Source organism: Macrotis lagotis, chromosome 1 (assembly GCF_037893015.1).
Source record: "Macrotis lagotis isolate mMagLag1 chromosome 1, bilby.v1.9.chrom.fasta, whole genome shotgun sequence".
Classification (NCBI taxonomy): domain Eukaryota; kingdom Metazoa; phylum Chordata; class Mammalia; order Peramelemorphia; family Peramelidae; genus Macrotis; species Macrotis lagotis.
In genome coordinates this window covers 557165925-557181242 of record NC_133658.1, presented here as the reverse complement: position 1 = coordinate 557181242, position 15318 = coordinate 557165925, and the positions used below count along the sequence as shown (strand labels likewise).

At 39.1% G+C, this 15318-nt stretch overlaps 1 protein-coding gene across 4 annotated transcripts in view; it reads left to right on the top strand.

Moving 5' to 3' along the window:
- The first annotated feature begins 840 nt into the window (after window positions 1-840).
- The window catches only part of CD47 (CD47 molecule), an 85759-nt gene continuing 71281 nt past the window's right edge, over window positions 841-15318 (top strand). For all 4 annotated transcript variants that reach the window (XM_074214435.1, XM_074214434.1, XM_074214433.1 and 1 more), the window contains exons 1-2: window positions 841-919; window positions 10092-10436. In XM_074214435.1, coding sequence (XP_074070536.1) covers window positions 874-919; window positions 10092-10436 — 391 coding nt within the window. In that variant the 5' untranslated portion in view covers window positions 841-873. The remainder of the gene's footprint in view (window positions 920-10091; window positions 10437-15318) is intronic.

The window sequence follows — 15318 nt, the reverse complement described above, 5'->3', positions numbered from 1 at the left end:
AACCGCATGATTCAGTGCCATCCAGAGGTCTTGGACATTCTACAGCTTTAGACTCATTTTTCTGCCTTGGTGAAGCCCAAACACAACGCACTCAAACTACGCTCAACACCAAAGCTTGAGGGCATGTGTTTGCTCTATACTTTTGCTAACACGCTTGTTGGTGACCCGGTTTAGTCCCCACTGGACTGTCAGTTTTAATCATATTGGAAAAATGCATGTTGGATTTAACACGGCGGAAAGAACTTTTCCGACGGATCCTCTTCAGAACGCGGGTGGAGCACCGCCCCGGGGTCGGGACCTGAGTTCAAATCAGACCTAGCTGTGTGGCCTTGGGCAAGTCCCTTAAACCCATTGTCCTGCAAAGAAAAACAGACAAGGATGCGAAAACCAGGCAGGGAGGGAGTAAAGAAAAGCAAAAGGGGCGGGGGGGGGGGGGGGTCCGGCTCTGGTCCCACGGCTCCAGGACTCGGGGGGCGGGCGGGGCCGGGCTGGTTGCGGGAAGGCAGAGGGGTAAGGCCGGGGCGGGGGGCGGGGGACAATGGGGGGCAGGCACGCCCCGCCCCGCCCCGCCCCGGGCCCGGGCTGGCGCGGGGGGGAGGAGGCGGGAGGGCGAGTGCGCAGCGGCGGCGGCGGCGGCGGCGGCCCGGGCCGGGAGGGGGCGGGGCGGGCCGGCGGGAGGGGGCGGCGCGTGCGTGCCGCCGGGGCGCCAGCTGCGGGAGGGCAGCGGAGAGCGGGCAGCGCGGCGGCGGGGCCGGGGTGGCGCGGCGGCGTGTGTGTGCGGACACCTGAGGAGGAGGAGGAGGAGGAGGAGGAGGAGGAAGAGCAGCCGCGGAGGAGGAGGAGGGGCCGCGGACGGCGGGAGGCGCCGGCGGGATGTGGCCCTTGGCGGCGGCGCTGCTGCTGGGCTCCGTGAGCGGCGGTAAGTGCGGCCCGGCCCGGGCTCCTGGGCGCCGGCCCGGCCCCCACTCGCGCCCCTTTCACTTACGGGAGCGGGGCGGCCCCCCGCCCCCCAGCGCGGGCACCGGAGACGTCAGAGCCCGCTCCCCTGCCCCCCGGAGCAGGCGGGGGCGGCCGCACTCCGAGGGCCTCGGTGCCATGGCGGGGGGGGGGCAGGGAAGCGCGGGGCCGCCCCCCGCGGAGGAGGGGGGCGTCCCGGGAGACCCCCCGCGGCTCGGGGCGCCGGGAAGGACGCGGGCAAGTTTGGCCGCGGGGCGGGGGCCCCCGCGGCCCGGGTGGCGCCCCCGCCCTGGGCAGCCGCTGTGCCGGGTTCCAAACGCGCCGACTGTGCGGAAATGCCCTGGAAACTGCCCCCAGCTCGTGCCCCGAGGGTGGAAGGGAACGTCCCCCTTGTGAGAAGGGGGCTGCGGGGCCCGGGCTCGGCCCCCGCCAGCTCGGGGCTCCCCGCGGCCGGCTGGCGCCGCTCCCCGCGCGCTCGGGTCTGCAAGCTTCCCGGGGACGCTCCGGCAGCCCCGGCCCGGGGTCCAGGTCGCCGCTGGCCCGGCCCGGGTTCCAGGTCGCCGCTGGCCCGGCCCGGGTTCCAGGTCGCCGCTGGCCCGGCCCGGGTTCCAGGTCGCCGCTGGCCCGGCCCGGGTTCCAGGTCGCGCTGGCCCGGCCCGGGTTCCAGGTCGCCGCTGGCCCGGCCCGGGTTCCAGGTCGCGCTGGCCCGGCCCGGGTTCCAGGTCGCGCTGGCCCGGCCCGGGTTCCAGGTCGCGCTGGCCCGGCCGGGGCCGCCTGCCCGCCTCCCCGCCTCCCCGGCCTCCCGCCCGCAGCACTCGGGCCAGCCGGAGTCCTGACAGACGAATACTTCATTTTAGAAATGTCGCGACAGAGCCTGCTTTCAAAAAGCACCGTTGGCCATGAAGCTTCCCTGGTAGCATTTCGAAATGCAATGTTTCTTTGAATTTTTGTTTAAGAGAAGGTGACTATAATGAGACATAAAGGATCAGATTTCAGAACGATTGTTAATTCAGATTTAATTCAATTAAGTTTAGTTCTGAGTTAGTGAAAGGGTTGGATTAAACAATATTTTTAAAATAATGCTCTTACTCCAGAGCATGTGGTTAGAAACAAGCACTACAAAAGTAGTTTCCTGGTAGAAATCTTTCTGGACCTGCTTTAACAAATACATAATACCCATTTGTAGCGAGCCACATACACAGATTTGCATCTATTATATAGTTCAATAAAAAATAGGTGATGGAGGGAAAGCAGCTATGGGAAGTTTTGATAATGTGTAATATATATATATATATATATATCAAAATATACGTTGATTTCAAAGCAAACTCAGATTACCTAACATTTGCTTGCTTTCGGTTTCATTTCTAATAGGTAGATATTTTATTTCCTTTAGCATAGTAACTTTTCTATCAGTGTCTTCTATATCAATGCAAATTCTGACTTTAAAAATTCCTTCCAAGCCCAATAAAGCTGCATTATACCTTTGTGGCATTTCATTGCAAGATACACCCACTGATAATGAGTTATTTTCTCAGAACAAATGTGTTTTCATTCTTCCTTATTTCCGAGCCTACCCATGTTCTATTACACTTCCTCTAAAAAGGCATCATTATTCTTGTTGTCGAGCATTTATTCAATGCAAAATTGATAAATAAAACAAATAAATCTTAAATAGATGATGACAGGTATATAAACTGCCATGTTAAGGAGTTTTCTTTGTTGTGAGCCTCTAAAATGAGGGTTATGTATGACCAAAAAAAAAATATTTACTATCTGGGCAAAATTAGTAATTTGGTTTGTTGAAAGCAAATGACTTTTTTCTTCTAACAAATGAATTATTTTTAAGCATGAGTTGCCATTTTTAAAGAACTAACGCCAATTTAAAAATATATTTCTGACGATGGCCTAGTGGTCTGGAGATAGTGTTTAAGGATTATGGTTCATTCTTACCATTAGGACACTCACTCATGCTGTCAACTGTGTTTTAGCAGATGTTTTATCTTTGCCACTGAGTTGGAAATGGAGATTTGAGAGGATAGGTTATGAGAGATGGATGTTTCCTCTCAAATTGATAAGTAATCTATAGGCTCAAAACTCATTCACACAACAAAGCATCAATTCTAGGTCCTCAGTGTTAATACTGCTACTGCAGTACTTTCTTATACATTTTTTAAGTGATAATAGTTCTAAGTGTTTTATCAGTCTTTTTAGTATTTTCCTCAAACTGAAATTATCTAAAGCTAAATTTCCCATATTGTTTTCAGTTCATTTCTCATGTCCTCTATTTCTCATGTCCATCATTTGAAGTTGACTATAACTTTTCAAAAGCTATATCAGTAGAGCATAAACTCTAGCAAGACCTACCCCCTGAGTGGAAAGGGTTTAAAGCCTGATGAGCTTGGTGATGGACTACCTGTCTTCCAAGGACCAGCCTAGTTAATTCTGAGCTTGGCCTAAGGATGATGAATTTTTCAGCTTTAGTAACTCTCTAAGACCCATCTACTATGCCTAGAGGGTGGTGATCTATGTTGGTGAAGACTCTGCCCATACCAATGAAATCATAGGTCCTTGCAATATTGATAAAAGCATTTTTCATATTGTAACATAATGCAAATTTAACACTTCATGTGTTAATTAGCTTTTTTAGCAATTTTATTTTTTCAAAATACAATTACTTCATATGTAATCCTTTAATGTTGATAAAGCACTTTAGATTATCTAATTTGAGTCTCATAATAATCTTGTTAAACAGGTAAAAAATGTTTTTTATTCCATGTAGAGAAATATTCTATTCCCTATAATGACATGACCTGGATTTCTTCTTTAAAGTGGGCAAGTGGGATTTTGTTTTGGTCAAGATCTGTGTTTTCATTGTCTTAGACACTTTGTGTTGATAAAACTTCCTTTACTAAATCTTATGTGCAACTTTTCACCTCAGACTTATAGTTAGGTAGGGACTAGAAGGTAAATTGCATTAGGTACAAGTCTTTTTTAGGGTTTTTTTTTTTTTTTTTTTTTTGCAAGGCAAACAGGGTTAAGTGGCTTGCCCAAGGCCACACAGCTAGGTAATTATTAAGTGTCTGAGACTGGATTTGAACCCAGGTACTCCTGACTCCAGGGGTGGTGCTTTATCCACTATGCCACCTAGCTGCCCCTAGGTACAAGTCTTGAACCCAAGTATTCCTGACTCAAAAAAAACCCAAAACTCAAAAACCTTTCTTCTACTTTATTTCATATTGGTTCCTGTACGTGGGTTTTAGTGTTATGAAGTAAAGAAAATAGAAAGCTCCAGCTTTTTGGCTACATGGTGAAATGAAGGGTTGCATGATACAGAGCGGGGAAAAGAGACCTGGATTCAAGGAACTTGGGTTCAGTTTTTACTATCTCACTTAATGACTCACTACATGATATTGGACAAGTCATTTAGTTTTACTGAGCTTCACTTTCCCTTTTGGTAAAATGGTGATATTATTTAACTCAATAGAGTTGTAAGAATATATATAAGAATATATATTATTAAGGCCCAATACCAGTTATGACCTGAACCTTTTAAGACTTCATCAGGAATTGCTGAAATTTTGGACAAACAAAAAATGAAAAAGAGATCATTTGTGCATTCTTGAATGTAATCAGATCTTTTTTTCCTCTCTTTTCTTTTTGGATGAGTTTAGGGAAGGAAAGCAAAAATTTCGTCTACATTGGATTGCATCTCATTCTTTTTTTCCATTTCAGTCATCAATCAACAAATACTTAATGAGTTGCTATTATGTTCCTAGCATGTTGCAAGTCATTTTGAGAACCAGAAAATCATTTGAAGTCATTAGTACCTGCAAACTTAGACTGTAGTTCAGATATTAGGATTCTTGTTTTTTCAGTATAGTACCATTTATCTTGGGTGTTGGATTTAAAGATTGACAGGTATTTCATTTTTAAAACTGTTGTTATTTTACCACCTTAACTTCTAAGTTAGTTGGGACCCAGGATTTAAAGTTAGATATAATATCATATAGTCAAACTCGCTTATTTAACTAATGAAGAAATTGAGGCCCAAACCTGGAAAAATGACTTGCCCAATAAAAGAGAAGAAATTCTAATTCCATTCTTCTGATTATAAGGGCAGTGCTCTTATCTCTATAATTGTCTTATGGAAAAGAGATATTTTAAGAATCTGATGGAAACAGTGATGTTAATAAATAATCATTTATTTAAATCTAGGTTAGGTACTTTCTAGTCTCCTGTGAAACTTTCTTTAACATCTTTTCTCCTTTATAAATAATTCCTCCCTTCTCAGTCTTCAAATCCTTTCTGATTCCTTATCTTTAAAATGGGTTGTTGTGAGAATCCAATGAGGATAATATTTGTAAAATGCTTTGAAAACCTTTAAACAATATAAATACTATTCATGATGATGGTGGAGATGATGCATCCTCTATGTCTTCATCACATCTTAACTTTATTATAATTCGTGTATATCTCAACTTTTGATCAGATTTATTCAGCAAATTAAAATTTTAAAATGTTCATTGAAGCTATGTGAAGAGATGTTTAGATTAAGATCTATATCCTCTTGGAGCTTGCAGTCTAGTAAAAGCTATGACCCATATACAAATAACTATAAAGATGAATCACATATGATAGATGGATGAGATACACATTCAGGTTCTGTAGTAGTCAGAAGATGCAAAGGGAAGGGACAGGGAATGCATCATAAAGAAGGTGGCATTTGAGTTAGGCTTTTTAAAGAATGAGTGGGGAATTCAAAAGGTCAGGCCTTTTAGGTGTAAGGAAACAGAAGGAACTTAAGTGTTCAAAAGGAAATGAAAGAGGTCATTCTACCAATTCTAGGCATCTTTATCCTAATTCCCAAGAAGACAACAGCTAAAAATTATTAGGAGAAACCATATTAATCTTAGCCTCCATAACCCCTTCACTCCTACCAAATCTGTTTCTATTAAGTAGAATTTGATGTTCTACCACTGGCATATCAATAAGTGCTGGCCCAATCTAGAAAATCTTTCCCACTGCGTGAATCTCTTCCAAATTAGAAGTAATTAAGTAGCTATATGAATTCCTGAGTTCTATATATCACTGATATTCATTAGATGCTTAAATTGCCTGAAGATGTAGGGAGGACAAAGAGAACTAGGATTGAGTAGGAATCAGGAAACTCTACCAACCCCTCCTATACCTTAACAGTAAATGTTTAACTCTTACGTATAAATTTAATTCATAATTACAATGCTGTCTAGCCTTGGTGAGCATTTGTACTGGCTGAATCATCTCTGAATTTTCAGACACTAAAGATTTGTCCATTTGTTAAATAATTCCTCTGAGATGTTTTTAATTTTAGGGCTTTAATAGGAGTAGTAGAGAAAGGTTTCTTGATTAAGACTTACAAAAAGTCCTTTTTGATTGATTCCTGACAAGTGGATTTTAATCCATAAGGTTTGAGGTTACTTGAGCCAACAGATATCTCTGTCAATAATAATGAATGTGGTGGTGGTAATAATAATAATAATAATAATAATAATAATAATAATACATTTGAGTAGTTTTCTGTAGATATTGCATTGGATCTTTAGGTAAGAAGTAAGGAATGGAAACCTATAAACGTGGGCTGTCAACTATATATTAGCCTAACTCACTAAGCTTTCTTTGGCATTCCAGGGTGTCATGATATTAGTAATCTCATGGTATTGGGAGAAGTTTGAACTGTTCCTAGGATTTATACTTGGACCTTCACAGAGGTCTTGGGACCCAGTATGCTGTTAATAATTCTTTGCTTGTTCCTCTGAAGACTCCTGTGTCATTCTGACAGCATTGTCAGTTACATTTGTATACTTCTTTCCAATTAGGTGATGCTGATTTTGACTGCTGCTATTAAATCTTGAATATTCAGAAACCAGTTAAATAATTTGGTGATTATCTATGTCTTCCTTGGTTTCTTTCCTCCATGATGTTTATCTTTTTTATCTTTTACTGCTTCTGTATTTGAAGATGGAATAAAAAAGGCATAGGAAAGGAAATCCAAATTGAACCCTTTGGCTATTTAATAACTCAACTAGAGCATTAATGTAATTAATCCAGCAAGCAAATTTATTAAGTGCTTAATACATTTAAGACATATTGCTAGGCAGAGAAGAAAGCAGAAACTAAAAGTTATTAATGATGCGACTCAGGTTATTAGTGGGTGGATTATCCAAATTATTTACCCAGGTCAGTCTTGCTTTCAATTTATTGACATTTGTTCTGCTTAATTGCTTCATTTATAATAAATTATCTGATTATAATAAATAACCCAATATAATTAAAACTACTCTTTCTTATCCCCTGTAAATCAGTTATAGAAAAAAAAACCCATTAGATTTTGTGGTGCTGGCAGACCATTCCTCATTTACTTATATGTTAGGAAAGTTTAACTTAAGAAGAAGTTGTGCTCTTAATTTCTTTAACATCCAAATTGCTTTCTTTTCTTTGTCTTTTTATATACCATGCCATGCCTAATTTGTCATTATTTTATCCCTAGTATCTAGCCTTTTGCTTATGTCACATAGTAGATACAGAAGAGTTTTTTGAATGATTTGCACCATTGTAGACTCCCTCTCAAATCCTGTTGCTTAGGGTAAGTAGTCAGATCAGGAAAACTAAAATTGAAGAAGAATGGAGATGTAGAGGTCTAGGAGACCTTAAGAATGTACATAATGGGGCAGTTTAGTGGCATAGTGGATAGAGTACCAGCCCTGGAGTCATGGAGACTTGAATTCAAATTTGGCCTCGTACATTTGATACTAGCTGTGTGACCTTGGGAAAGTCACTTAACCACTTTGCCTTGCAAAAAAGAAAAAAATGTACATATGTTTGAAGGAACACCTGGTAATTCAGAACAAAAAAGAGGTGAACTATGGAAACTCAGGGGGCCAAGGCATTTGAGCCAGAGAAGACCCTTAAAGTAATTCATTGTTAAGATGCACAAGCTTCTGCATGCATTCCCTATTAGTTTTTCTACATCCTATGAAGACTTCAAAGCAGCTATTGACCCATTTTTTTCCCTAGATGAACTGTCTGAGGTTCAGGTTAGAAAACTTGGACATGGTCAAATTGCTAGCAAATGGTAAAGTTGAATTATTGATAAACCCAAGTCTTTTTACTTAATTTTAAACAATTGTTTGACTAGGAAGCACAATTCTGAATTAAGAAAATCAGAAAAAAAAGTTTCCAAAGTTGAGTTGTGAGACAGGGAAGACTGGTTTAATATCGATTAAATGAAATACAAAGAGATAATCTATTTATTGAATGTTTGACTCACAAAGAAATCTGAATACATGGATACCTTTAGCAAAGGAGAAATCCAAAGAATAAATAGTCTTATAAAAGGAAAATTAAGCAGGGAGTATGAGACAACATAGGAGAGCATTGCTTTTTTTTTTTAAGCATTTGCAAGGCAATGGGGTTAAGTGGCTTGCCCAAGGCCACACAGCTAGGTAATTATTAAGTGCCTGAGGTCAGATTTGAACTCAGGTCCTCCTGACTCCAGGGTGCGTGCCCCAGAGAGCATTGCTCTTTTAAAAAAAAAACAAAATTCACTGAAGGTAGACAAAGCTTTGAGTGACAGATAAGTGCTAGTCAACTCCCTCACCAACACCTTCCTCCTCCCCCACCTTCTCTTACATCTAGCATCAGTGTGGTTAGTCACCCATAGTGACAGGGGCCAATTCTGTCACCTGTGCCTCAGGTACCTAACAAGTATTTAGCTCATGTCTGTGAGTACTATTTGGTCACTAGACCAAAGAAGAATTTGCAGTGTAAACTGCTGGATCTGATGCCAGAGGATTCAGCTTTGGTTCCCTGATTTGCAACTACTTGTATGTTCTTTGTCAAGCTACTTAATCAGTCTGGACCTTAATTTTCTCATCTGTAAAATTCAGAGGTTAGGCAGATATGGTGTTACATGCCTGCCCCAGCCGAAGTTGATGGATCATTTGAGCTTGGGAGTTGAACTGCAGTGGACTAAAGATTATTGGGTGTCCAGACAGAGTCTACCAGCAGAATAGTGAGCCCCCAGGAGTGGAGACGTAGCTCCACCATGTTGTGTAAGAGTATAAAGAGATTCTGAAATCAAAAGACTTGAAAAACATTGGTCTAGAGTAATGGCTATTAAAACATAAGAAATTGGTGAGCCATGCTACCTTTTTTTAAATAGTTATATAACTTGGCTAGTTAGTGATGTTTATCATTTCCTTCCCAACTTCTACTGGAAAGAGTCAACTGGCAACTTGTCAGAATGGTACATTGGAAACCATATATCTTAGTCATTAGAGTGAATGGCTCTTGGTTTATTATTTTTTTTTAAATCTGTGTTTTGGAGGAAGGAATACCTATAGCACAGTGATTTTTGAGTCCATTACTGAACAGTTTTCAGTGAAGTGTGGGGGTGGAAAATGCCATTCAATTGTATATAACCCTTTGCATACAAAATGTCTACTGAAGTCTGTATTTAGCAGTGTGAAAAACAGCCACATAGAATCAGTTTTTCTTGTTAGCATTCTAAGACTTTCCAACCTAGTGGAAAGATGTGATGTGATTCATCCGATTTATTTTGTATATTAAAGTAGGATCAGCCACTTTCCTGGAAATGTAACATAAGGGTAGAGATAAACTTTGTGTCAGTTTAGCAGGTTCTATTTAGAGAAAGTGTATAGAAGTTGAGACTGAATATAATACTTGCCCTGCTTTTCTGTTCAGAATTTGTTCATAGTGAGGACATGACACTTATGTGTCATCAGCAGGCAGCAGCACACATTGCTCCATGGCTTTCAAAGTCATATATTAAATGTGCATGACCTAGCACAATAGTTGATTCTCTTCCATGACTGCCACCCAATCCCAAATGTATTATGATATATATTTTCTGTCACTGGGAGAGAATATGGAAAAACTGATGCTTTGAAATATCAACAGTGGTGCTGCCATTAAAAAAATAATTGGTTTATGCTTGTCTTGCCTCATGCTGCATTATCTCATTGCTTAGTTTTGTCAACAATTAAAACAATCATAAGCATTCCTTGCATATAGTATTATACACTGCACAATTCTAGAAGTTAAATAAAATAGTTGCTTTTTTTCTTTTCTAGGTTCTGCACAGCTGACGTTTAATGCAACCAAATTTGTAGAAAAAACTATTTGCAATGAAACTGTTTTACTTCCCTGCATTGTTAATAATCTAGAGAAAAAAGAAATCAAAACCATGTATGTAAAATGGAAATTCAAAGGAAAAGACATTTTTACATTTGATGGAAATCAAAGTAAGCACTATGCAAGTGATGATTTTAAAAGCGCATCACTTGGATCTCATCTCCCAGAAGGAAATGCTTCTTTGGTAATGAACAAGAATGATGCTGTCCCTGGGAATTACACTTGTGAAGTTACAGAAGCCAACAGAGAAGGAGAAACAATAGTGGAGCTAAAGTATCATATGGGTAAGTTGTATAAAAGCTTCTACTTTATTCATACTTCAGTAAATCAAGCCTCATAGAGTAAGGACAAGTACTGAATGAATCTGAAAGAAATCTTAAAATCAAAGCAGACTATTAATAATATATGTTGATGTAATGTTTTACAGCATTAAGGGTTGGGAGTCTTATTTTATTTCCTGCTAGACATTTCACACTGAAGTATACTTTTTTTTTAAAACAAAATTTAAATTGTGAAGACTGTTCTTGGACAAATGACCTTAAACTTTTGGGACAGAAGTTACTTCAAGGTAGAAAATCCATCTGCTTTACTTCTAATTGTCACCACTAAAAATCCGCATTGTATTTTCAGTTGCCTGACCTTTTATAGATTTTGCATTTTGATGGAGGAAAGGTGATGCCAAGGCTTCAGACCTCTTTGAAGGGTAGTATTTGAAACTAGGGACCAAATGTTGAAAAAGAAAATCTTGTCAACCCTCTCCTTGCTTCCTTTCTTCTTTCCACACATGCTTCCTGCATCTTAAGTCTTACCAGTGTTAGCCAAGATAAGTGTCTTACTTTCCATGATCCAGAGCTGAGACAATGGCTCCAGCCACAATTTATCCCCTTTTGTCCCCTCTCCCACATTGCTAACAGTCCCTACAACTATACTGTGATTAATGAGTTTCTACAGTTGAATCATTTACTCAGAAAGCATTTATTAAGCACCTAGGCACTATACAAAATGGGGGGGATACAAAAAGAAGCAAAAAACTGCCCTCATGCCTTCTAATTCCTTTTCTTTATTATATTGCCAAATTAACCAGATATAATATATCCTGATTTTGTATTTGGTTTTACAGTTTTTAAAATTTTTTAAAAAATCCAAGCTGAAATGCCAAATAAAATGAACATTTCTATATATGAAGTAGGACACTTTCAGATCTGTCTTACTTGTTTCAGTTCTCTTCTATGCATTTAGAAGCACTCAAATGATTGTTCCTTTCTTTTTTCTGTCTTTTTTTAAAAAAAATTTGGTTACTATATCTATTATCCACTCTCTATTACCTACTCCAGACTGAAAAAATAAATATATGAAAGAAACCCTTATATGAAAGAAACCCTTATAACAAGTATGCATAGTTAAGCAAGGCAAATTCACACATTAGCCATGTCAAAGAATGTATCTTATTATTCTACAGCCACAGTTCATCACTTCTGTGTTAGTAGAAGGGGAGTGTGCTTCATCATTGGTACTCTGCAATTGTATTTGATCATTGCATGTCATCATTATATTTTGGACAAGCTTTTTAAACCAGAAAGTCCCTGCAATTCGAGAATCATTATTTGTAGAGCTGGGAAATTAGATTATTCAGTAACAGTAACTTTATTTTTATTTCTGCTGTATATATATTTTATCTATCATCTGACATGAAATATTCTAGTTAATTGGATGAGTGATGTTAATGTGTGATGAAGTATAGGAAGAATTTGATAAGAGGCAAACAGTCAGGAATACTTAGAGGACTTCTTTTTAGTTTTTGCAAGGCAATGGGGTTAAGTGGCTTTGCCCAAGGTCACACAGCTAGCTAATTATTAAGTGTCTGAGGCTAAATTTGAACTCAGGTACTCCTGACTCCAGGGCTGGTGCTCTATCCACTGTGCCACCTAGCCCGCCCCCTAGGACTTCTTTTATAAAAAAAAAATCATTTTACTATTTACATTTGTGACCCTGGAGCTGCTTGGTGGCACAGTAGATAGTGCACCAGCCCTGGAGTCAAGAGGATCTGAATTCAAATTCAGCCTCACACACTTGATACTTAGTAGATTTCTGACCTTGGGCAAGTCACTTAACCCCATTGTCTAACAAAACAAAAAAAAAGTAGAATGTGACCCTGGATAAGTCATTTAATCCTGTTTTCCTCAGTTTCCTCATCTATAAAATGAGCTGGAGAAGGAAATGGCAAACCACCTCAGCATCTCTGCCATGAAAACTCCAACTGGGGTTCTGAAGAGTTGTACATGATTAAAATGACTGAATAACAACAATAATATATCCAGGTGCTAAAATTCATAAGCCATCTATTTTTTTTAATTGTTATTTTTTCCAAGTATATAATTTTCAACATTCATTTTAAAAAAGTTTTCTTCCTCCTACCTTCCCTCCCTCTACCCCTGTAATCTAATACAGGTTATACATGTACAATCACATTATACATATTTCCATATTAGTCACATTGTGAAAGAAGAATTAGAACAAAAAGAGAAAAACCAGAGTGAAAAAGCAAAAAAAAAACAAATTTAAAAAATGAAAATAGAATTCTTTGATTTGCATTCTGATTCCATAGTTCTTTATCCTGATGTAGCTGACATTTTCCATTGGGTGTTTTAGAATTGTCTTTGATCATTGTGTGCTGAGAAGAGCTAAGTCTGTCATAGTTGATCATCACAATGTTGCTGTTAAGGTATACAAGGTTCTTCTGGTTCTGTAACTTCACTTAGCATCAGTTCATGTAAGTCTTCCCAGGTTTTTCTGAAATTTGCTTGTTCATTATTTCTTATAGAGCAACATCAATATTCTATTATATTCATATTCCATAACAGTCATTCTCCAGTTGATAAGCACAAATAGAACTCCTTTGAATATTTGTGTGTGTGTGTGTGTGTGTGTGTGTGTGTGTGTGTGTGTGTTATCTCTTTGAGATACAGACTTTGTACAGATATTGGTGGATTAATTTTATGACCCTTTGAGCATAGTGTGTATCCTAGAGATTAGGCAGTTTGATATGAAAAGGAGAAAGGTGTTGAGAAGAGGGAAACTACATTTTGAAGCATGTCACTTGAGAGAATGTAGACTTGGGTAGGGGTAGGACTTTGAAGATATAGGGATGGCTTTTGAGAGCCTTTTGAGAACCATGAGGTCACTAGTTGCTTGTTTATGGAATGAATTGTATATAGTGTGAGTTGTTTTTCAGAGAAGACCATGATATCATGGTCAGGGAGGTTGATGCCCTGACAAGCAAGTGAACTGGATTAGTACTCTCACTTTTTCCTCCAGACCCATCTGGGTTTGGTGGCCAGATATGAATCAGGACTACTGGAGAGAAGGCCTTGGATGCCAGGCAATCAGGGTTAGGTCACTTGTTTAAGGTCATGCAACTAGTGACCTGATACCAGGACCAGTACTCTATTCATTGAACCACCAAATGCTGATTACAGTTTTACTGGGGTTTCAAGTTAAAGTCAGAGTAGTTCACATTAATAAACATTTCCAAAGAGATTTCTTTATACTTCTTTAAGTAATATACTGAATTTTAGAGCAGAAAAGAGTGTTATTGATGTTTGTCTTTCAGTCTCAAAAGAGATCATGACATCAGGGAGGCGGTGTCATGACAAGTGCATGAATTGGAGTTGAGTGAAGGGAGCTGGGATAAGTCATAAGCCTCACTTCCTTCTCCAGAGCCATCTGTCTCTAGTGGTCAGATATGAATCAGGAGATAGCCCTGACTGTGAGGCAGTCAGGGTTAAGTAACTTGCCCAAGGTCATACAGCTAGAAAGCATCTGAGGCTTGATTTCCTGTCCTCCTTACTCCAAGGTTAGTGACCTATCTACGGTGCCACCTAGCTTGCCCCCACATAGGTATATATTTATTTATAGATATATAATTTTATATAATGTGTGTGAATATTTAACTGTGTAATTAATATAACTTAAATATACAAATATGTGTGCACATACTTCAGATTATTTTTCAATATTTAGAATTTATTAAACTTAACATTTTTAACAATTTAATAATGTGAAAACTATTTTAATAGCTCTCATTGTAATCTGAGAGGAAGTTTAAAAGATCTAGATAATAAAAATGACTTCTAGAAAATTCCTTTTTCTCACTCATTAAATGAATATATGAGTACTGGCATTTCTGTGTTGCCTTAAGATTAATAAAAACTTTCATTTACTAGGTTAAGTAGATATTATGAGGACTATTGGGCACATAAGACAAATCAAAAAACTGAGGTTCAAAGAATTGAAACACTCTTCCACAGTCCTACAACCAGTAAGTCATTCATAGCCCTGAATTCAGATCTGAATGCAGTAGGGGTGTTTTGGGGTCTTCTTCCCCTATGTTGTTAAGACAGTGTAGTGTAATGAAAGACTTACTGGATTTGGCTCCAGAGGGATTGGGTTCAAATCATTTTACTCTGGATCTCTTTTCTAAAGTAAATTATTTCTGGAATTCAATAGATTTATATTTTCTTTCAACTTCTTAAGATCCTTTTTTAAATTTTTTTTGCAAGGCAGTGGGATTAAGTATCATACAGAGAAGCAAGTATTAAGTGTCTGAGATCAGATTTGAACTCAGGTCCTCCTGACTCCAGAGTCAGTGCTCTATCTATTGCACCACCTAACTGCATAAGATCTTATGGTAACTTTATGAAAAAGCACAGCTTTTTGCTTTTAAATATGAAGTTGGATATTATCTCACTTTGAAACTTGAAAAACTTGTTTGATGGGGAAGTAATCCCAGATGTGGACTTTTGGGATACTTTTATTTCCTCTTGCATAACATCTTGAACAACTGTAAATAAAGGTACAAGAGAGTACAAGTTATGGTTAAGAGAGTTACAACTGATAAACTGTGGGTAATAAAGTTTATAGTTTTATTTGGCAGAGAAATACTATATATGGAAAAATTCAATGAAATGTAGAAAATATAACACATATTTAGTTATTTTTAATTATGTATTTTAATGTGATGTCTAATGCAACATATAATATCAGTTCTTTTTCTCAGAAACATGATATAATTTATCTGTACATTATATTTAGCTATTTTTATTAATACTTTATGTTAGTGTAGTGACTAAATGGAACATATATGGGGAATTGTTTTTCTCTGAAAAT